The 21,573-nt window shown below is 52.2% G+C and overlaps 8 protein-coding genes across 8 annotated transcripts; 6 read left to right on the forward strand and 2 right to left on the reverse strand.

Moving 5' to 3' along the window:
• Nucleotides 1–1,105: 1,105 nt before the first annotated feature.
• On the forward strand, nt 1,106–2,492 carry UHO2_00304 (uncharacterized protein; the record flags this gene model as incomplete). Its single annotated transcript, XM_041556923.1, has 2 exons — nt 1,106–1,966; nt 2,148–2,492. The coding sequence occupies 2 exons, from the start codon at nt 1,106–1,108 to the stop codon at nt 2,490–2,492; spliced, it is 1,206 nt and encodes a 401-aa protein (XP_041412857.1).
• A 1,018-nt stretch (nt 2,493–3,510) lies between these two features.
• UHO2_00305 (uncharacterized protein) lies at nt 3,511–6,291 on the forward strand (the record flags this gene model as incomplete). The annotated part of the gene is made up of 1 exon (XM_041556924.1): nt 3,511–6,291. One exon carries the CDS (start codon nt 3,511–3,513, stop codon nt 6,289–6,291), a length of 2,781 nt encoding a protein of 926 aa, XP_041412858.1.
• Nucleotides 6,292–6,489: 198 nt separating this feature from the next.
• On the reverse strand, nt 6,490–6,974 carry UHO2_00306 (uncharacterized protein; the record flags this gene model as incomplete). Its single annotated transcript, XM_041556925.1, has 3 exons — nt 6,490–6,525; nt 6,623–6,715; nt 6,828–6,974. The coding sequence occupies 3 exons, from the start codon at nt 6,972–6,974 to the stop codon at nt 6,490–6,492; spliced, it is 276 nt and encodes a 91-aa protein (XP_041412859.1).
• A 557-nt stretch (nt 6,975–7,531) lies between these two features.
• UHO2_00307 (uncharacterized protein) lies at nt 7,532–8,317 on the forward strand (the record flags this gene model as incomplete). Its single annotated transcript, XM_041556926.1, has 4 exons — nt 7,532–7,573; nt 7,735–7,795; nt 7,908–7,963; nt 8,078–8,317. 4 exons carry the CDS (start codon nt 7,532–7,534, stop codon nt 8,315–8,317), a joined length of 399 nt encoding a protein of 132 aa, XP_041412860.1.
• A 917-nt stretch (nt 8,318–9,234) lies between these two features.
• UHO2_00308 (putative translation initiation factor eIF2 gamma chain) lies at nt 9,235–10,644 on the forward strand (the record flags this gene model as incomplete). Its single annotated transcript, XM_041556927.1, has 1 exon — nt 9,235–10,644. The coding sequence occupies one exon, from the start codon at nt 9,235–9,237 to the stop codon at nt 10,642–10,644; it is 1,410 nt and encodes a 469-aa protein (XP_041412861.1).
• A 319-nt stretch (nt 10,645–10,963) lies between these two features.
• UHO2_00309 (related to SYP1/YCR030C) lies at nt 10,964–13,720 on the reverse strand (the record flags this gene model as incomplete). Its single annotated transcript, XM_041556928.1, has 1 exon — nt 10,964–13,720. One exon carries the CDS (start codon nt 13,718–13,720, stop codon nt 10,964–10,966), a length of 2,757 nt encoding a protein of 918 aa, XP_041412862.1.
• A 2,164-nt stretch (nt 13,721–15,884) lies between these two features.
• On the forward strand, nt 15,885–17,163 carry UHO2_00310 (uncharacterized protein; the record flags this gene model as incomplete). The annotated part of the gene is made up of 2 exons (XM_041556929.1): nt 15,885–16,162; nt 16,365–17,163. 2 exons carry the CDS (start codon nt 15,885–15,887, stop codon nt 17,161–17,163), a joined length of 1,077 nt encoding a protein of 358 aa, XP_041412863.1.
• A 925-nt stretch (nt 17,164–18,088) lies between these two features.
• UHO2_00311 (uncharacterized protein) lies at nt 18,089–21,511 on the forward strand (the record flags this gene model as incomplete). Its single annotated transcript, XM_041556930.1, has 1 exon — nt 18,089–21,511. One exon carries the CDS (start codon nt 18,089–18,091, stop codon nt 21,509–21,511), a length of 3,423 nt encoding a protein of 1,140 aa, XP_041412864.1.
• Between the last annotated feature and the right edge of the window lie 62 nt (nt 21,512–21,573).

The raw sequence follows: 21,573 nt of genomic DNA on the forward strand, positions 1-21,573 counted from the left end.
GGAGCCTCAGCCAACTCTGAGCCAACGCCAAGCTCTCGCTCGTGCTGGAAATGGACAGGCGGCAAACCAGTCAAAGTCAAAAAAGCTGGTTGGCCCGCGTGTCTGCGCAAAGAGGTCGATGAAATTTCAGGTTGCAGCTCAGTCAACTTGCCCGACGGCCCGTTGTTTTTTTGTTTTTTGTGGGAGAGCTCGCCCGCTCGCTCGCCGCGCAAGGTAGCCTGGCAGCATCTTGGCGGGTTTCCAGTCAAACTAGACGGCCTCTCTGCAAAGCAGCCTCTTCAGCCTCACGCAGCTCTTTTTGCCGCCTCACAGCGCTTTGCAATGTGCAAAGACAGATAGCAGCTCAATTCGACCTTCGTGTTTGCCATCCCCAACGCCACACTTGTAGCACGATTCCGTCTGATCTATCTCTTCAGCGGCATTGTGATACAGATAGTTTGGATGAGAGAGCATGTATGGAGTACAATAGTATCACAGTCCTTCAAATCAGCAGAGGGAACAAGGCAGAGCCCTCAAGTATCGTCCTTGGCTGCAGGGTTCAACGACACAAGCCGTGCTGTGCAGAACTTCGAGAGGGTCCATGCACTGACCTGCTCTGAGCAACTAGATTGTTTGATAGCGCTGACCTTTTGCGACAGCATCATCCTTGGCATGGCATCCAGATGCCGTTCTCATCCGTCCCGCACGACGCTCTACGTAGTGCCGATCGACAGGCGATGACGACAAGTGCGTGATGAGTCGATGAACCATGATCAAGAAGATTGAACGGTTCGAGCTGTGACTGGCCCGTGCAGAAGTCCTGATCTTTGGACGCGGTTTTCCTTCGCACGTCTTTTTGCCTAGAACTACTTTCCCTTAATTCAGATGTGTCCCCTTAAAAGTCTAACATGACTATTAAAAAAAATATTCCTCGCGAGCATGGTTCATTATGAGACTCTTATCTAAGCTGCCAGTTGAGGTCACTCACGCAGCTCGATGCAGGCCCAGCTCGTTTGCCGGTTGGAGCCTAATATTCTTTGGTGAGCCGGCTTCACCTTAACGACGATTCCTTCGACAATCAGCAGCGCGCTATTTACCCAGATCCTCCCCTCACAACATCGTCAACATGTCGCCAGATTCTGTTTCAAGTCAAAATCGAGAGCATGAAGCTCTGGCAGCGGTGCTCGAGCACCTCGTCTCTTCTGGCCCAGTACATGAGACCGACGACAAACTGCACCAAGGCACATCAGATCACACAGCAATCACACCCGGTCCTATATCAGTTCAGAAGCACACGCATTGGTGGGGACGCTTCTTCCCTGGCTCGCTCGAGTCGACCCTAGACCGCCTGTTCGCAAGCTACCATATGGGCAACTACGTCGCCATTCGAGGTCAGCCAGGCCAGAAGATCTTCGAGAGCATGCCCATTTATGTTCGTATCGGCATGCATCTTCTCTTCTACAAAAGCAAAGAGCAATCGTTCCTGCGATACAAGTCAGTCGAAGATCTGCTCAAGGCTGTCTCGATCCGACAGGGGAAAGTGTACGATGACGAGTCGAACCCACAGGCGGTGTTGGAGCATATTCAAAGCTTCATCTCGACCTACTCGATCGATTTGGACGAGCTCTTGCAGCCAGATCCGTCACTGTATCCCAGCTTCAACTCATTCTTCTTCCGCAAATTGAAGCCAGGAGCAAGGCCGATAGCCGAACCAGACAACGCAGCGGTCGTTTCATCGTGTGCTGATTGCAGACTGACAGTGTTCAATGATGTCGCAGAGTCGACGCAATACTGGATCAAAGGCCAAGGCTTCACTCTGAACAGGCTTGTCGGCGACACAAACTTGGCGGACCGTTGCTTCCCGCCAGGGAGCTCGCTGGCCATCCTCCGACTCGCACCAGCCGACTACCATCGGTACCACCACCCTGTTGGTCCTGTTGTGTGTGGACCGACAAAGCACGTTCCGGGAGAATACTTTACTGTCAACGTGAGTATAAGCAATCAGCATCAGTGTGTGCTCATCCATGCGGAGCAGGATCTGACACCAAACTCAACTCTAATTTGGACCCTGTTTTCGCGGCCATCTTTTTGCTTCCTCATTTGCGGCTTTCCATTCTTTGGACAACCGATTTCGCTCACAATTCTTCCACCCCGGGTGCAACAAACAGCCGCAAGCCGTCAACGCCGGCTTTGACGTATTCTCTCAGAACAGACGAGACGTGGTTGTGCTCAATTGGTCCCCTAAGGGTGATGGAGGCCCTGCGGTTCCAGTCGCCTTTGTTGCCATTGGGGCTATGCTCGTTGGATCGATCGGCTGGACCAATGCTAATCAGGGTACCTCTGCAAAGCGAGGCGAGGAGCTAGGCTGGTTTGCTTACGGTGGTTCGACCGTCGTCTGTGTCTTCCCACCCGAGGCCAAGGTCAAGTGGGACCAGGATCTCTTGGACAATTCGCTAGCTGGTCTCGAGACCATGGTTCGTGTTGGAGACCGTATCGGCATCTCGAATACATAGACAGACGCCATACCTTTCATCTTTTGCTTCGCTCATATTCACCCCATCTGGATCGGCTTCTTGAGACTTGACCATATACCATTACGTCATCATGTCATCAAGTCGAGAGCAATGCATTGATCGTTGCAGGAACATAAGTTAGCTATGAGGCAAGCATAACGGCAACACGGAGGCGTTTTCCGAACGCATCTTCAAACAAGAAGTCGGTCAGGTCAGCACTTCTTGGAAAAGCTCTAAAAATTATTGGTGCAAAAGCCAGATGCGTCAGCGTGTGTGCGATTCCCAGCAGAAGGCGAAAACCGATTGGATCCCGATTTGCTCCCGATTTGCGCCCACCCAGAAGCTTCTGAATGAAAAGGAAGCGGAAGTTCGAATCAGCCTTTCCAAAGGTGTCACAACGTTGATCAATTCGATCAATTCCATCTCCAACCTTATCGCCACTTTCTACCATCTCAACATCCACTACTCGACCAACTCGCCCATCAATCGCATATATAGACGCACGCGTGGAAGGAGCTTTGCAAAGCTAATAGCCGAGCAAGCAGATCTCTTTGCCTTGCCTCCATTCGACATCATTACCGCCTCACGCTTCGGCCTAGCATCGCATAAGCTCGCACGACATGCGGTGACATCCGCCCCACGAGCCACCGAGCTCGTTCAAGGGCAAGCTCAGCCGCCAAGGCAAGAGAGGGTCTGTACCGCTGGTCCATCTCGGTTGCCCTCAGCTTCTGGAAGCAATCGCTCGACACAAGTTTGCCATGCTCGTTCCAGCGCATATTCTGGCAGTCGCACCCTCGATGCTAACAAGAACCGTCTGACCGACAATGGAGACACAGACGCTCCATATACAACGAAAACGAGTTCAAGGAGATCATACAGCTCGACCCTGACACGGAGCAAAACATTCGCTCGTAGCAGCCAAGCACCCAGCCTCATAGATGCAGACAAAGGAACACAACCGCAATGGTGGAATCGTACACAGATTACATCAGGCAAAGCCAAGCAAGCAGACTCATCCATGGAGGCTCTCGACAGCCATATAGCTACTACACAATGGCCCTTCGGTCCATCCCGGCCAGAAGATCTCTACAGAGATGCCTTTGTCGCACACCCTGATCGCTTCGACTGGAGAAAGCGCTGCTGCGACGCCTCCAAAAAGACAATTCTCTCGGGCTCATCATCATCTCCTCTACAACGCAGAAGAGCAACGGTCTCTATGGTCTCTGGCACTGAAAGCAAAGTAGCTGCCAAAGCCCGGCGTCTGGCTGAACGAAAGATGGACGACCGATCTTTGCGCATCAGCAGAGAACAAGCGACGCAGCTTCTTCATCGAAACGCAGAGCGTGAGCCTTTGCGACAAGCGGCCAAAGTCTATCGCGACAAGTGGACCGAGCTCCTCGATCATGAACGCACACAAGAGCTCTCTGCAATTGCCGAGAGACGGAAGGCGCCAATCGACAAGCTCATAGAGGAGGGCATCGCCATTGATGGCTTGCAAGGTTATTGGCAGGACAACAGCCGCCGTCATTTCGGCAAAAAGGTTGCTGTGTTCAAGCTCGATGCCGCTGAGCCTCTGCCTCGTACGCTCTTTTGTGCGGGAGACAAGGTCACAATCATGCCATCCGCAGTTGCTTCGTCTTCTGCCAAGAGTGCAACGCCACCGCTGTTGGAGGACGACTACGTGATCGAGGCTGAGGTGGTCGAGCGACAACGAAACTTCATACGGCTCAAGTTCGACGAGAATGACGAAGACATCGATCTTGTCTCGTGTCCTTCTTGGCGTCTGGATTACGGCTTCAATGATCTTACCTTTGAGCGCATCAAAATTGCTTTGGAGGCTCTGGAACATGATGTGGAATTCATAGAGACCCACTACGGCTCCCGCTTCCAGTACATCTTGTCCGGGACGCGGCTGAGCGATGTTATCCTCGGCATCGAGCCGCCTGCTGATAGAGTGACTAGAGGTGCTTTCTGGGAAGACGCCCGCGTGCAGAGCTGGTACGATCGATTCTCTTGTCGAGACCCCGTCATCATCGATGGCGACCCGTTGCCTGAGCTCAACCGGTCGCAGACTCAAGCGGTCGCCATGATGCTGCGTGAGCGCGTCTCGCTCATTCAAGGTCCACCAGGCACTGGCAAGACCCGCACCATCGTAACTGCGATCAAGCTGCTCAAACAAGACTTCCAGGTTCCTCATCCGATCATGCTTGCTGCGCATACGAATGTTGCTGTGGACAACCTTGCGGATGGCTGCATCAAGGCTGGACTTCGTGTGGTGCGTATTGGTCCTTCGGCACGCGCGCGAGCTGGCATCGATCAGTACACGCTCGACGCCTACTTCCTCCGCCATCCCGCCAAGGCAAGGCTCGACCAGATCAAGAGGCGTCTCGACACACTCGATAGGCTCAAGAGCGACTACGAGATGGGACGCATGTCTGGCTCCGCCTCCTCAAAAGTTGCAAACAGGCTCTATGAGAGTGTCGGTGCAGATGGCGAGGCTGTTGCACAGTCATGGAAGGACGTCATGGCTGGGCGTAAAGAGGAGCGAGATGCAACACAGAGTCAAGCTGGCGCTGCCTCGGTGGAATACGAAGCTGTCAAGAAGCAGCTCAATCGGCTCAAGGCCACCTACTTCTTCCTGCGCGCCTCGATCCGTGGCGAGATCCTCAACCGCGCCGATGTGATCTGCGGTTCCGCCATCGCTGCCGGCTCGCCCGAACTCGACATGATCGATCTTCCAGTCGTCTTCTTCGACGAGGCATCGATGGCCACCGAGCCCGTCTCGTTGGTGCCGCTGATGAAGGGATGTCGACATCTGTCCATCATTGGTGACCACAAGCAACTTCCTCCTGTCGTGACTAGCGTCGAAGCCAAGCAGGGTGGACTATCCCGCAGCTTGTTCGAGCGACTCATCGAAAGTGGCCAGAACATTCCATCAACGATGCTCAACGTCCAGTTCCGTATGCATCCCAGTCTAGCCGAGTTCCCCAACAAGGCCTTCTACGACGGCGCACTGCAGAACGGGAAGGGCACAGAACAGATCGCGCCCGTTGAATCTAGCTACTGGCGCACTCGCACTGCTGGTCAGAAGAAGAGCCAAGATGCACAACGGCTCTGCTTTATCGATCACCAGGGTCGCGAGTCAAAAACGGATAACTCTACGTCGCTGTATAACACGTCAGAGGCACGAATTGTCGTCGACGTTGTCGTCGACGTGCTTCGTCGTAACCCCCAGCTGACTGGTGATGACATTGGTATTGTTACACCTTACGCCGGTCAGCAGATCTTGCTGGAGAAGATGCTGCAAAACGAACGATCTGATGCACGCAAGAAAGCCTCCTCTGCCATTGGCGCACGATCGTCTCAACTCGGATTCATCGACATTCACACAGTTGACGGCTTCGAAGGACGTGAGAAGAAAGTCATTCTCTTCTCGACAGTTCGTACCAACGCTCTGGGCTACGTTGGCTTCCTCGCTGACGGTCGAAGACTCAATGTTGCTTTGACACGAGCTCAAAGTGCAATGTTCATCATTGGCAACATTGACACTTTCAAAAAGGCCCAGCTTAGCGAAGCCGCTTACAGTCGGGTGGAGAGTCCAAATCTCGAGGCACTGCGCAACTACGCCGCGTATTTGGAACAGCGAGACGCAGTGTTCAGTCACAGTAAGGGGAGTTTGCGGCTGTCGGAGGAGGTTGAGAAGGAAGAGGTTGTTGAGACTGATGCTGCTGATGGAGGAGAGACAGATCCTGATGCTACAGATTGGCAGCACATGGTCGCTGAGCGTGACACCGCCTGAAGCTTTTTCCCAAGTTAGAACTTTTAGCCTTTCTTCCTGGAACCACTGCAACGATACGATCGACTGGATGTTGATTGGATTCGATTGCATTTCAGCCATTAGCTTAAGATTGTGTGCTGTGCTTAGATTGTATCATTGATGTTTGGTCGAAGGGACAGAAGTAGTGATGGCAGCGAGACGTCCATGAGGACAGTGCTCTTACTTCTTGTCGAGGTTGTTGAGCTGGCTCTCGACCTGTGCGGCATGGAATGTTGTAGATAGAGGGGGGGAACAGTCAGCTTTCGCAAACATTTGACTTAAAAGAATGGCGGGAATGGCGATGGATACGTACGTCGTCAAGATGTTCGCGCTGCTTCTTGATAGACTCGCGGAGCTTGGCAAGCTTCTCCTTCTCGGCCTGCTGAACGTACTGGTTCTCTTGGGCCTGTTAAACCAGGAGACGAGGTCAAATTCAATACAGATGGACGAAAGCGAGATAGGTCGTCAGCTCACTGGCTTTGCTGGTGGCACAAGATATCGTAGAGAGTGATGCTTACCTGCTCACGGTTCTTCCAGCCCTGGGAAGAAGCGGTGGCACCGGCCTTGTCAGTGGGACCGTCAGCGTAGCCTCGTGCAGCCATAGCGAAAGTGGGGGCCTTGGTAACGCGGGCGAGCGTGGAAGTGGAAATGCGAAGAAGGGACATTCCGAAGTAGACTGTGATAGATGCTTGAGTGGGTGGTGGTAGCACGGAAGGATGGATTGGACTCAAAGGGCTATGTTTGGCGTAGACCGGCTTGTTACGAGAGAGCTCTGATTCGGAACCCTTGCAAAGCTGAGTTGTTCATTGCTAAAAGTGGAGTATCAGAGCGCAATCCAAGCTGGGCTTCGAAAGCTGCACGAGCCAACGTCATTTGAGGGTAGCTGTCTGCCATTCGCACGATAGCAGCAAGTCGATCGCAGGCTCTGAGCTGGAATTTTCTAATTGGGATGTTAGTTGTCCCGCTCGCCTCGGAACCGTTTGAATGGTTGAAATCGGGCAGTTGAAAATTTCCTTGAGAATTTCGTCGCAGACCGACAGTCAGGATTACGAAATCGAAATTCAACTTCAAATCTGCCCGGATCCGCGAAGCTTGGCGAGAGCGAGCTAGACTGACAGTGCTGCTAACACTTCATCGTCGTTGACGTTGTCGAAGATTGATCACACAGGCCCTATCATCTCCACTATCACCTCTCATCCTCACATACCCTCGTCGATTCAAAATGGTCTTCGCTCAGCTCGTCGTCCGCTCAACTTTCGGCGCTGTATGTATCACCACCGACATTGGCCACTACTTCGACTCGCCAACCCGCTACTTTGGCAGATTTCGACTCCTTGCATGCAAACACCAGCCCTGAACCTTTCAACTGACATTCGACCACCACTTTTCCAACACAACTGATACCTTTGATGACGCTATAAACAGGTCCGATCCGCCTCGCGATCCCAGGTCCGAGCCCTTTCCAGCTCTGCCGTCGCTTCCAAGGGTACGCATTGACCAATCAATCAACATCGATTACTTTCTTCCAACGGCTCACTAACCAGGTTTGTTTCGAACTTGTTTTCATTGCACAACACTGCCACTAACGGACGATGCAGACTTTGTCCAGGAGCTCTACGTGAAGGAGCTTAAGGGCTACAAGGCTCCCCCCAAGGTGAGTTCAAAGAAGCGCACAGATCATGGATCTAACCCCACACTTGACCGAACATTTCACTGACGCTATCCTCCGTCACGACCCTTTCAACCTTTGATCGATGATGTATTGCAGGCTGCCGACTCGCACAAGGGCCAAGTCCGCGAGTTCCAGACACCCTCTGCCCCTAAGGCTCCCGCTGTCCTTTCGTCGTCGGAGCTTTCTTCGCAGCTCGAGGCATACGCCGCTGCTGAGCCCGACCACGCTGAGGCCGTCGCTTCTTCGTCCTCGGAAGGTGCTCTCACCGAGGGTGGAGATGTCAACGCCTTCCTTCGTGAGGCGGCTGCCGATGTCAAGGTTGAGGCTCACCACTAAGCAATGTGTGTTCTAGCTTCGTGCTCAACATCATAAAGATTCATGCCGCTTTACTCTGTCGTCTGCGTCGGCCCGGTAAACGCAATGACAAACTCTTAGGCTGAATATGTGCTGCTGCTGCGATGGAGTGTGTGCTTGTGCTCTTCCTAGCAATGCTTGTTATATCGAATGTGTAGCCGGTTTCGCCGGATGAGAAAGAGGCAGGAGGCGGCTTGGTTGTAAATCATCTTGGAATCTCGAAAGGGCACTCTCACTCGCACGAATCCAACTTCTTTCCCTTTGTGCAACTACAGAAAGCCAGTCGTGCGACCTCAATTTTTGGAAGAAAATGACTCGCCTGCGCGTGCGCTCGAAATTCAGCTCGACTTGCCATTCCTCCAGAAACACAATAGCACAGCGCGAGTCTCAGTGTTGAGGACGACTTTCTTGCATTTTTTTCGCGCCTTCTCTCGGTTTTTCATTGTTCACTCGGCCGCTACCGAAACGCCGCCTTCTCGAGTGACCTTTGAAAGAGAGTTGTGATCGTAGTCGTAACGAAAGCCAAATTTGATCACTACAGCCTTCCGATCTTTGCCTCACTACCCATCCCTTCCTATTGCATCTCGTCCTACCCTCTTCCATCGCGGCAGGACTTCGATTTCGCATTCACGACACATATCAGATCAGCACTTCTTTCCGTCCTTCGAGGGTTTTCGGCGTTTGCATCTGTCACCGGTTCCGCGTCTTTCGTTTGCACGCCTCTTGAGTATCTGCGCACGCTCATCTCAGCCACCAGCTACTCGCATACAGCAGCATCGCCGAATTGGACTAGTGCTCTGTACACCGCAGCTGAAACACAATCGCAGCTTCCCTTTCACAGCAACTGCGACTTTTTGACAGCTCAGCTATCCTCATCACCCCATCTTTCTTTACCCAAAATGGCAGCAGCAGTTGCCTCCAACGCCGACGTCCAGCAGATCACAAAAGATCTGCAGGCGGTCAGCATCGATTATGACAACCTCAACCCTCTCAGCCCCGAAGTGATTGCCAAGCAGGCTACCATCAACATTGGCACCATCGGGCACGTAGCTCACGGTAAATCCACCGTCGTAAAGGCCATCTCCGGAGTGCAGACTGTTCGTTTCAAGAACGAGTTGGTGCGAAATATCACCATCAAGCTTGGTTACGCCAATGCCAAGATCTACAAGTGTGAACGAGAAGAATGTCCTCGTCCACAGTGCTACAAGTCATATCCCTCTGACAAGGAGCCTCATCCAGCTTGTGAGGTTCCTGGTTGTGGCGGGAAGATGAACTTGCTTCGTCACGTTTCCTTTGTCGATTGCCCTGGTCACGATATTCTCATGGCTACCATGTTAAACGGAGCGGCAGTCATGGACGCTGCTCTTCTTCTCATTGCTGGTAACGAATCGTGTCCTCAACCTCAGACTTCGGAGCACTTGGCTGCTGTCGAGATCATGAAGCTCCAGCACATCATCATCTTGCAGAACAAGGTCGACTTGATCCGAGAACAGGCAGCTGAAGAGCACTGGAAGAGCATTGTCGACTTTGTCAAAGGTACTGTCGCAGACGGCGCACCTATTGTCCCCATCTCCGCCCAGCTCAAGTACAACATTGACGCGGTCAACGAATACATTGTCAAGCGTGTTCCTGTTCCCGTTCGTGACTTCACCTCTCCACCTCGATTGATCGTCATTCGATCGTTTGACGTCAACAAGCCCGGTGCTGAAGTCGAGGAACTTCGTGGTGGTGTTGCAGGTGGTTCGATTCTTTCGGGAGTTCTCAAGATCGGTCAGGAGATTGAAGTTCGTCCTGGTATCGTCACTAAGGATAACGAGGGCAAGATTCACTGCAAGCCCATCTTCAGCCGTGTCGAGTCGTTGTTGGCCGAACACAACGATCTTCAATTCGCCGTTCCCGGTGGGTTGATCGGTGTCGGTACCAAGATCGACCCTACTTTGTGCCGTGCTGATCGTCTTGTAGGTCAGGTTCTCGGTGCGGTCGGTCAACTCCCCGCCATTTACACCGAGTTGGAGATCAACTATTTTTTGCTCCGTCGTCTCCTCGGTGTCAAGTCGGACGATAAGAAGCAGACCAAGGTGCAGAAGTTGGCTAAGAACGAAGTGTTGATGGTCAACATCGGTTCCACTTCCACCGGTGGTAGGGTTATGAGTGTCAAGGCCGACTTGGCAAAGATCTTCTTGACCAGTCCAGCATGTACCGAGGTCGGAGAGAAGATTGCACTTTCGAGGAGAATTGACAAGCACTGGAGATTGGTCGGTTGGGGTACCGTTCGTCGTGGTACCACTTTGGAGCCAGAGAGCAACTGAGTCAAAAATCTCACTTCGGCACGGACTAGTGATCGCTAGTTTGTGATCTTCCCTCATCACGTTCACATTCTGTTACTTTCGACTCTGGCATCGTATCGCAATATCACACATATACACTTGATTATTGTGGAAGATTGCTGAATTCCTGTCGATCTTGATCTTCCCATGCTCAATGTGACGAGTGTGGTCGTGTGACTCTATGCAGATCTTGCCCTTCCGTGGAACATCACACAGAACCTCTTCATGAATTCACACTCGAAGCGTCGATAGTGAAGATGATGTTCCATTACACACAACAAAAGTGAAAAATCGGCCTTCCTTAGGGCGAAGCAATAAACTTTCCGGCAGTACACTGTCTCACAACCTCCTCGATCTTCGCTCCTCCCTCTGCTACACCTTCACCAACGGTCGTAATACCTAGACTGGAGATCGTCTTACCCAAAATCCTCCACTTCAAGTACACTGGACTTGGCACCGTCTGCGCACCTTCAATCTGACATCTCGCCAACAACTTGTTCACCTCTGCCCCCGTCCCCAGCAGTGAGAGATTCTCGTTAATCTTCCAGAACAAACTCTTTGTCTCCGCCACGAACATGGCCGTAGGTTTGGACATGATGTTGCTAACATTCGACGGTTGAATCTGCACTGCGACCTGCAGGTCCTGCAACACTGCTGGACCTTCTCCCGAAAACTTGCAGATGCTTGACGGAGAGTAGGTCATAAGGAACGACGTTTGATGAGGTTCACAACGCCACTGAGCATGAAGCGACAGCGGCACATACTCTTCCTTCCTAGACTCGGACACATGAAGTTGATACTTGAGCACCACCGCTTGAGCTCCACTACCCGGCAACGCTGAACGAACACCTTGTTCTTGAAGCAATTTGATGTCCAACAAATATTCACCAGGAGTTGTTCCACCAGGCACCGCTTTCAGGAAAGCAGGATTGGGAGCTGCTTTTTCGAGCTGCTCAAAAGCTTCAATCCTAATATGCAATGGCTTACCCACCGCCCCAGCATCAAGATTAGCAGCTACGGCAACACTAAGTTCGCCAACGACCATAACTTTCGAAACCTCCTTCCCAACAAAGATAACATTCACCCTCTCACTGAGACTGGCCTTGATGGGCGACGAAGAAGAACTGTTCTCGAACAGATTGGTTGACGACGCAACACTTGCGATACTCTGCGTACGATGACGTCCAACACCAGCAACACCAGTATATGCACTCTGCGCCCCAAAGGGCGAAGGCGAAGTAGGCGTACTCGTCTGTGGAGAAGCACTGAGCGTTCCAAACTGACTCAATCTGCTATCGTCGCCTGAACCAACACCTGCAAAGGCCGGGTTGTAGGTGGTATTGCGTACATCTCTGCGGTCGCGACGGGTGGTAGCTCGACGAGAAGGTGGACCACTGGTAAGGAGGGTCGACTTCATACGTTCGAGTGCAGCTTTGTCTTTGGAGGCGTCTTCGGAGATGGGTTGACTGCTGATGTTCATGTTGCTAACACGGCTGTTGATGGAGTTGTCAAAGGTATCACGTGAGTTGTCGTTGTCGTCCATGAGGGAGGATCCGGCTGCAGCACCACCAGCAACACCGGCAACTCCTCCGATAGCAGCAGTCTCCCATGGCTTGCGGTCGGGTGGAGGGATCGAGTAGCCCTCAGAATCGACAAGGGGTGCGGAGCCGGATGTAGAAGCAACGCCGGATGTAGGAGCAACGACGGATGTAGGAGCAACGCCGGAAGAGGATCCTGTAGCAGGTACATTTGCCGAGTTCTTTCTCGCCGCAGCAGTTGAGGGAGTAAGCGGTGCCATTAGTCCTCCGCCTGAGCCAGGAGCCATGGAGTCAATCGAGTCATCAGCAGCAGAGAGCAATGCAGCGTTGCGAGAGGAAGAGCCGCCTGTTGGTGCAGCCGAGTTCTGTCGGAGCGTTCCGCTTCGGTTGATGGACGAGAAAGAAGAATCATCGTTTGGCTCCTCGGGCAAGCCGCCGTACATAGTTTGCGTGTTGGCCGAGTCCTTTTTCGAGCGACCTCGTCCGAATCGACTGAATGCATTCTTGAGTGTCGAGCCGCCCGACTTGCTGGGCGTCGCTGCATCTTGCGAGCTGCTCACCGTACGGTCGGCCGAGTGGAGAGACGTACTTGATGCGCCGAACTCACCCATTCCTGCACCTGCCCCATTGGCTTGTCCACGCGCCGATGCATCGGGACCATTGCGACTGCTGATGCTGCGACTAGCGATCGAAGACTGTCGGTTGAGTCCTGGCGCCGCCGGTGTTGGAGCTGGGCGAGAGGTTGCCGTTCGTGCGTTACGAGGATGAGCAGCTGAGCCGTTCTTGAGCATGAAGTCTTGCATATCAGCCTGAGTATCAAAGGTCAAGCATTCCTGCATGGTCTTCTCCGAACTCGACATGATGCGTTGGGCAGCATCGCTCTGTGCCGTCTCGAACTTGGCCACAGTTTCCTTCAACAGCTCGAGACGCTGGTTATCGATGCGCTGATAGCCATGGAACGCAGCGGGAGCTTCCCTCTCCCAGAGAAACATACGAAGCTCTATGGACTTCTCGGTCTCCTGCACTTTAGCATTGGCTTGCGACGCCTTCTTCTGTGAAGCACCTTCCAGCTTCTTCTCGTCCTTCTGAAGTTGCGTCTCTAGCGAGTTGAGCTCTCGCATGTAGAGATTGAGCCACTCGTCATGGGTTTGAAGTCGATCCCATTCCACCTTGGAAGTGGTGTTGCGAAGGGGAGTCTCACAATCCTCTGCGATCCGCTTCTCGAGTTCGCCATGTGCACTGGCTACCTCTGCAAGCTCTTGGATGAGACGTTCGTAAACGGGTGCGTAGCCGGGTGGGATGGAGGATGGGTCGGAGAGGAAGCTGCGTTTGGAAACCTTTTGTAGCTGCTTGAGGTAGGTCTCTTCGAGCTCACGACGAGCGGCAAAATAGTCTGCGAGTTCTTCGTTGAATTGCTTGGCCTTGCGAATTCTGGTCTGGATAGCTTCAGCGGAGTTGCGTGGTTTGCCAGGCACAAAGGCACCCGCATAAGCGTTTGAGGGAAGATGAGGTTCAGGCATGGTATTCTGCGGGTATAAGCGGGATGGTTCGGTGAGACGAGGAAGATGGATCCGTGGATATGGCAGCTAAATTCCGCGATGAAAGCCGGCGGCAGTGATCTTGAAAGGTTTAGCGAGCCTGGAAAGGCAATACGCTGTGTCGACAAAGGAAGGCGAGGATAGTGACTAGGTTGATAGCGTCTGCTTTGTAGTTACGGTATGATCTCAAGGTTGAGAAGAAGATATGAAGACCACAGAATCGGAGGGAAAGATCGCCACCATCTTACGAACGGATCGGAAGCGATTCTCCCTTGTTGGACCAAGCGCTGCGAGGCAGTAGCGGGCGGCGACTCAATTTCCAACTTCCACAATCAGTTGGCTCCTGAACCACATGCATGCCTCTCACAGCAGCAAATGCTGCTTGAAGTGGAGAAAATCCCAAAACAAAAAAAAAAAAAAAAAAAAAAAAAAAAAGTGTCTCACGGCCGAGAAGCGTGTGCCGCAACCGAGAAAAGGGTCAATGTTCAGGGTGCAAGCGGCGATCGTCGCTCCTCGTTCTGAATTCATTACAAATGCATATGGAAGTGGGATTATGAGCAGTGTAGTGACCTCATTGCTCAGTGCTGAACAATGCGGAACAACCGAGTCTTTCGGGATCGACGAGAGTATTTCCCTTGTCAATACATACAAACCAAATGCCATCTGAATACATTCTCCTTTCGTGTTTCGCTTCATGTTCGCTAGTGTGAAGAGTGGTGAGATGGAGAGGCAAACATACCATCGAGACCCTCTCCTCCTCGCTGAGCCGAGAATCTCGCCACGCCACGCCACTAGGGAGGTCCTTCTCTCGCGACGACCCTTGATTGTCACCACCACTACACAGGTCTTCTTCGCAAAGACCCTTGCTTGCTTTTCTCGCTTCGCTCAGATCTCGACAGGATGATTCTAAAGACTCTAAAGTCTTTACTGTCTGCTTTGACGTGTGAATGGCATCACCTCCTATGATTCGACTGAGCCTCTCGCGAGAGATGCAAGCCTGATTCACACATTTGCAAAGAGCGCATCCCTCTTCGCCCTTCTCTCTCTTTGATGCTGAGCAATTTCTGTGTGTTGGCGATGCAGAAGTGCAACTCCGCACATCACTCTCCCGGCCGCTATTTCATTATTATCCTTTTGGTAATCTATACGTTGGGAATACTGGCCGACTGCCTCTCCACAAGGACATCCACCGCTCAGTATGATTTCGTTTTTCCTATTAACTTATTCCTTTTTTTGATTACAGAGTGTCAGCAGCCAGACTCTCTGCGCTTTCGGCTTTTCTGTCTTTTTCTCTCTGTCTCCTTTTTTGGCTTACTCAGCGGCTGAGCCAGTTGTATCTAATCAGCTGGAGATGGGAAACAGATTCAATTCACGGTGCTATTTTTCTTCTTGTTCGCTCTGCATTGGAAGCGCGTCACAGCGGCAGTTGACACTCGAGCCAGCCCGAGAGGAGAGGGCAGAGGCACAGCTCTTGGACTGCTGTGCCGCCGCGCCTCATCGATCAACATCGCCTCAGCCTCTTGTGCCCTGACCCTCGTCCGTCTTCTGAGTTGCCTCGCCTTGCAAAGTCGACTTTGATCAGATCCACCTCGCCAATTGCCTGGTCCCTTCCTTGCCACAGAAACACACAACCCTGCATCGTCGTCGTCGTCGTCGTCGTCGTTTTCTTTCTTTCCATCTCAAACAACAACACCACGACCATCCATTCCAACACCGATCGACCTTGACCGTCTGCCTTCCTCTTCCTCCCATCCGTGGTCCCACATCAACGCAAACTTCTTTCCTTCCTCCTCCTTCGCCTACCACCACCCGCGTTTCGACTTTTCGTCCACTCCTGCAATAGCTTCTTTCTGCTTGCAACGCACATCGTCTTATCCGGCTCGAACGCGACATATCACCTTCGCGTCTCACTGCCGCTTTCGACGACCTATCGCAAACGATCTCGTTCCTGCATACCTGCTGCATCAGCTTGTCTAGTTTGTAGTTTGCTTCTCCGGTCTCCTGCTTCTCGCATTCGCTACGATCTCCCACCTGGTTCTCACGAAGCGTCACCGTCCCGCCTCTTTGGATTCTTGTTCAGTCCCCGGGCTCATTCAGTCTCGATATCGCAAAACATTCGTTTGCATTCCTTCTTTTACAATTCAAAATGGCCGACTTTGTCAAACTATCCATCTTCGGTACCGTCTTCGAGGTCACCACCCGATATGTCGACTTGCAACCCGTCGGAATGGGTGCTTTCGGTCTCGTCTGCTCCGCCAACGACCAGCTCACAAACACATCTGTGGCCATCAAGAAGATCATGAAGCCCTTCTCCACTCCAGTTCTCTCCAAGCGAACTTACCGTGAACTCAAATTGCTCAAGCACATCCGTCACGAGAACATCATCAGTCTCAGCGACATTTTCATCTCGCCTCTTGAAGATATGTGAGTATTTCAGTACGATAGCGTTCACCTATCTGCCTTGGATGCGACAGCCAACACATCCAATCAAGCAGTTTTCTTTGTTTCGAAAGAGGGCGTCTTGCAGCGCCGAAGTGCTCCGCCAATTTTGCTCACTAGGTCTGCCAAACTGACAAAACATCCTTCTCTTGCATCTCTGCGCTTTGCTCGTTTGTTCTGCCTACAGCTACTTTGTCACTGAGCTCCTTGGTACCGATCTTCACCGTCTTCTCACCAGCCGACCGCTCGAAAAGCAATTCATCCAGTACTTCTTGTATCAGATCCTCCGTGGTCTCAAGTACGTCCACTCGGCAGGTGTCGTCCACCGTGACTTGAAACCAAGCAACATTCTCGTCAACGAGAATTGCGATCTCAAGATTTGCGATTTCGGTCTCGCTCGTATCCAAGACCCTCAGATGACTGGATACGTCAGCACACGATACTACCGTGCTCCCGAAATCATGCTCACCTGGCAAAAGTACGACGTTGCCGTCGACGTCTGGAGTGCAGGATGCATCTTTGCCGAGATGCTCGAAGGCAAGCCCCTCTTCCCAGGCAAGGACCACGTCAACCAGTTCTCCATCATCACTGAGCTCCTCGGCACACCACCAGATGAGGTAATCAAGACCATCTGCTCCGAAAACACGCTCCGTTTCGTCCAGTCCTTGCCCAAGCGCGAGCGTGTTCCCTTCTCGCAAAAGTTCAAGAATGCAGACCCTATGGCATTGGATTTGCTCGAAAAGATGCTCGTCTTCGACCCGAGAACGCGTATCAGCGCCGCTGAGGCTCTTGCGCATCCATACCTCGCTCCTTACCACGACCCTACTGACGAGCCCGAGGCTGAGGAGGCATTCGACTGGTCGTTCAACGACGCCGACTTGCCTGTTGACACATGGAAGGTCATGATGTACTCCGAGATCCTCGACTTCCACAACATTGACAACTCGGGTCAGGACGAGGGTCCCGTTCCTCCTGTCAACAACTAAGCCAACGCTGCAACAGGTCCATCCACCCGAGCTGCGCTGAGGGCGTCACGAAACATGCATTCTTTTCCTTCATTCGTCATGCCGTTCGCGGGTTATCACTGCACGTTGTCTGCAAACGAGCTTCTTTAGCTATTCAGGCAGTCCTGATGCCGTCATCTGACCACACTGTCTCGCCATATAAAGTTTTGTCCTTTTCGTCTGTACTGAGCGTCGTTGTAATTTATACATTAGGACGCAACACGCTTTTTCTCTGTCGTCTGGAATAATACTTCATTCTCATCCACAGAATCGGGTTTAATATCAGCACATGCATCAACGATGAGGGAGAGCTTACGTGGGCCGGGCTCTTGGCCGACAGAAGGGACCCATTGGCAGCCAGAAACCAAGCGAGAACTCTTCTGAACTCGTGAAGGGAGCTTGCGTTGCAGGAAGGAGGCTCCATTAGATGATCGCATCCATCCATGCTAAAGTTGACCGATAGGAGCAAGACATGAGACCAGCCTTGTCAGATAGAAGTGTGAGAAAACCGCCAGCCAAATTTCGGTTGCTTCCCTCCACAATGTGCACGGTTCATGCGTTCTGCACCTCTTGACTTGCATCACGTTAACCATGCTTATCCTGACAGCTTTCTTAGCTCTTGTAGCGAGAAGCAGGAGCCAGCTTGCTCTTGCAGACGACTTCGTCAGCCGGGCAAGGATTCAGCGGTTAGCACTCGAAGGCGCAGAAAAGCGTACAATTCCGACGGCCGACCCCACAAGCAAAGTTCCTGTCAAATACCGCGCTCGGGGCGATCCCCACATCGGTTGCTCCCTAGACATCCATCTGTCTATCCTTTGTATAGAGCTCAAGGCCCGACAGAGCATCGACACAGGGCCGGAATTGCTTGGTTTGCTCTTCTAGGTAGCGAAATCGGAATGGTTTCAGGATGAGGCTGACAGCCGCAGCTTTGACAGGCTGTGTCGCCGCAGGGCTTGCGTGTCTCTTCCATCCTGCAAGTGCGAACCAAGTGCCTTTCTCACCCCAATCCTCCTCCCCTCATCAGAATGCGACCGCATTGTACCACGGTACTGATTCATGGCGATCCAAGAAATGGACCCTACCACTGGCCAGCAACAACTCAGCCATCGTCTTTGACAAATACAGTCTAGCTCTCGCTGGTGGTCAACAACGACTCTTCATCCTTGCAGCCGAGTTCCATCCTTGGCGTCTTCCCGTGCCCAGCCTATGGAGGGATGTGATTCAGAAGATCAAAGCCGCTGGCTTTAACACCGCCTCGATCTACACACATTGGGGTCTTATTCAGCCCACCCCCGATCCTGCTTCGATCGATCTCACCGGCGTCAACGACCTGGACTTCTTCCTTACGATGGCGAAAGAAGAAGGTCTCTTCGTCATCGTTCGACCAGGCCCATACATCAATGCAGAGACCACCGTGGGCGGTATGGCCCCTTGGACAGTCAACATCGATGCTGTACTCCGAACCAACGACACAGCTTGGCAAAACGCATGGAAGCCTTACATCAATGCCATCTCTAAAGTCGTAGTCAAGCATCAGCTCGTCCACAACAGCTCTCAATCAGACCGCATTACAGGAGGAAGCGTAATCCTCGTACAAGCAGATAACGAATACAAAACAGGCGCCGCAGAACGAGCCTACATGCGCGAACTCGTCTCCATCCTTAAACTTCACGGCATATCAGTCCCAATCACGTATAACGATCCTAGTCGAGACTCCAACTTTGTCGATCTAGTCGATCTTTACGGTCTCGACTCCTACCCTCAACGCTTTGACTGTTCGCACCCATCCACATGGGTCCCATTCCGCGATGACTACCTGAAGTATCATGAGGAGACGAACCCCGATCAGCCGTTCTACATCCCAGAGTTCCAGGGTGGAAGTTACGACCCTTATGGAGGACCTGGGTATGAAGCGTGTGGGAGGATGACAAATGCAAGTTTCACTCGGGTGGCGAATACTGCGTTGTGGTCTCAGAGAGTGACACTGTTGTCGTTGTATATGGTGTATGGCGGTACGAATTGGGGTGGACTTGCCGAACCTGATGTCTATACTTCTTATGATTATGGGGCGGCGATTGACGAGCACAGACAAACGACTGGGAAGTATACGGAGCTTAAGAGACAGGGGTATTTCCTTTCTAGTTTCATGGACTTGGCGATGACGGAGCAGATTGTCGACGAGCCTGGGTTCAACTTATCTCAGACCTACGATATGGACACGAAACACAAAGTTGAAGCCAACCTCTTCCGCACAACAGTGCTCGAAAACCCGCAGACAAAGAGCAAGTTCTACTTCATCCGATACGACAACACCACCGAGTCTCGAAGCACCCACTTTGCCCTCACGATCGAATCTCTGGGCGAAAGCATCACCGTGGGGGAAAGGCGGAGTGATAGCGACGAAGAGCTGTTCGGGACCAACTTTCTCAAAGGTCGAGACAGTCACATTGTTCCAGTGGATCAAGAGTTGCCGGGTGGGTTGTTGTTAAGGTTCAGCACTGTGAATGTGTATAGGGTTGCGACGATGGCGAACGTTGTGGTGATTTCGTTTGACTACGAGGTGGGACAGATGATCGAATATTCGCTCACGATGCAGGATGGGGAGAATCGTTTTGTGGGTATGCAGGTGTTCACCACCAGTACCACCAGAGCTGAGGTGCAACAGGTAGATGGGGAGGAATGGGAGCTGTTGAAGAGCATGCATTCGGATCTCGATACTGATCCTTACAACGTCAGAGCTAGAGTTCCTTATCGTACCGCAAGCAATGTGTTTAGTCGCCAAGTGGTGTACAAAACATCAGGAGGCACTTATATCGTTATTCACATCACATCGACTTCTTTCACGCAGCGCGACTTTGCTGCTCCCGCACGCTACTCCGATTCCTCACCCTCCGTATCCCTGTTACGACCCCACAAAGCTAACCTGGCAAACCGCTTCTTCAACTACTCAGAAGACAGCGTAATCCTCATCAAAGTCGACCTTCTCCGTAACGCCACCTACTCAACCACCGCTCGTCCACTCGATACCCTCCATCTTTGGGGCTCGCTCTCTCAGGACTCCACCGCGGTAATGATGGCCCTCCGCAGCCTCAAATACGTGTATTGGAACGGAAAGAGAGTCGAAGCGAAACCACAAACCCCGAATGAATGGTTCTATGTTCTTTCCCTCCCCGGGCCCTCTCAGGCAGCTTTGGAATGGAAACCTCCTCATTTGAGTAAGCTCGACTGGAAATGGGCAGACTCAATCCCCGAAGGCAAACCCGATCACGACGATTCTACTTGGGTAAAAGCGAACAAAACTCACTCTCCTAACCCTTACACCCGGGATTCTAGCTTAGATACGCAAGGGAAGATTCTTTTTGCTTCAGAATATGGGTTTCACTCCAACTACATCATCTGGCGCGGACACTTCTCTACTCCCTCCGAGTTAGAAGGTATCAAAGATTTGTTTGTTAAGGTGGAAGGCGGGAGGTCGTCCGCGTTTAGTGTTTGGCTTAACGGTGTTTATCTAGGAAGTGCCGAGGCGGGAAGGGAGACGTCTGTTGCTGGTAGAAGATTTACTATTCCATCGAGGGTCTTGACCGAGGGTGAGGAGGCGAACGTGGTGCTAGTGTTGCAGGATCATATGGGTATAGAGATGGAAGCTGGCGAACTACCCATTGGGTTCCACGGAGAAGATCGGGCACTGGAAGCGGTGAAACTCCCACGCGGAATCGTGGCCTTCTCTTTCCCCTCTCTCCGCTCTAACTCTCTTGCTGAACCACAGGTAGAATGGAAGGTTCAAGGAAACTTCAAAGGCGAAAACGCGCCGGATAGGGTTAGGAGAAGTCTGAATGAAGGGGGATTGCATGCGGAAGTCCAAGGTTGGCATCTTCCAGGTTTCGATACCTCCTCTTGGACCTCGCTCCCCTTTCCTCTACACTCCAGCAAAAGAGGAAGAGGAAGAAGGAAAGTGGTGTTCTACCGAACAACCTTCACTCTGAATGCCCCCGGTGAAACGGATATCGGACTCAACTTCATCTTCAAACAGCGCAAAGGGAGGAAGTTCCGCGCACAGCTGTATATAAACGGCTGGCAGATGGGCAAGTATGTGAACAACCTAGGACCGCAGATTAAGTTCCCGGTTCATAGTGGTGTGGTGGATTTGAGGGGGAAGAACGAGGTCGGGGTTAGTGTGTGGGATCTGCAGGATGAGGGGGAGGAGGAGGAGGAGGGCTGGGAGTGGGATCCGAGAAGAGATTTGGAGCTGGAGGTTAATCATGTGATGTCTGGTGAGTCGAGGGATGGGTTTGTGTTGGATGCTCCTGGATGGAAGGAGCTTCGAGGCTGAAGCTGGTCCTACGATACTGATCTGTTCGATAGACGCCGTTCCTGTTCATCTTCTGAATCTCA

Source organism: Ustilago hordei (assembly GCF_900519145.1).
Source record: "Ustilago hordei strain Uho2 genome assembly, contig: UHO2_contig_01, whole genome shotgun sequence".
Classification (NCBI taxonomy): Eukaryota; Fungi; Basidiomycota; class Ustilaginomycetes; order Ustilaginales; family Ustilaginaceae; genus Ustilago; species Ustilago hordei.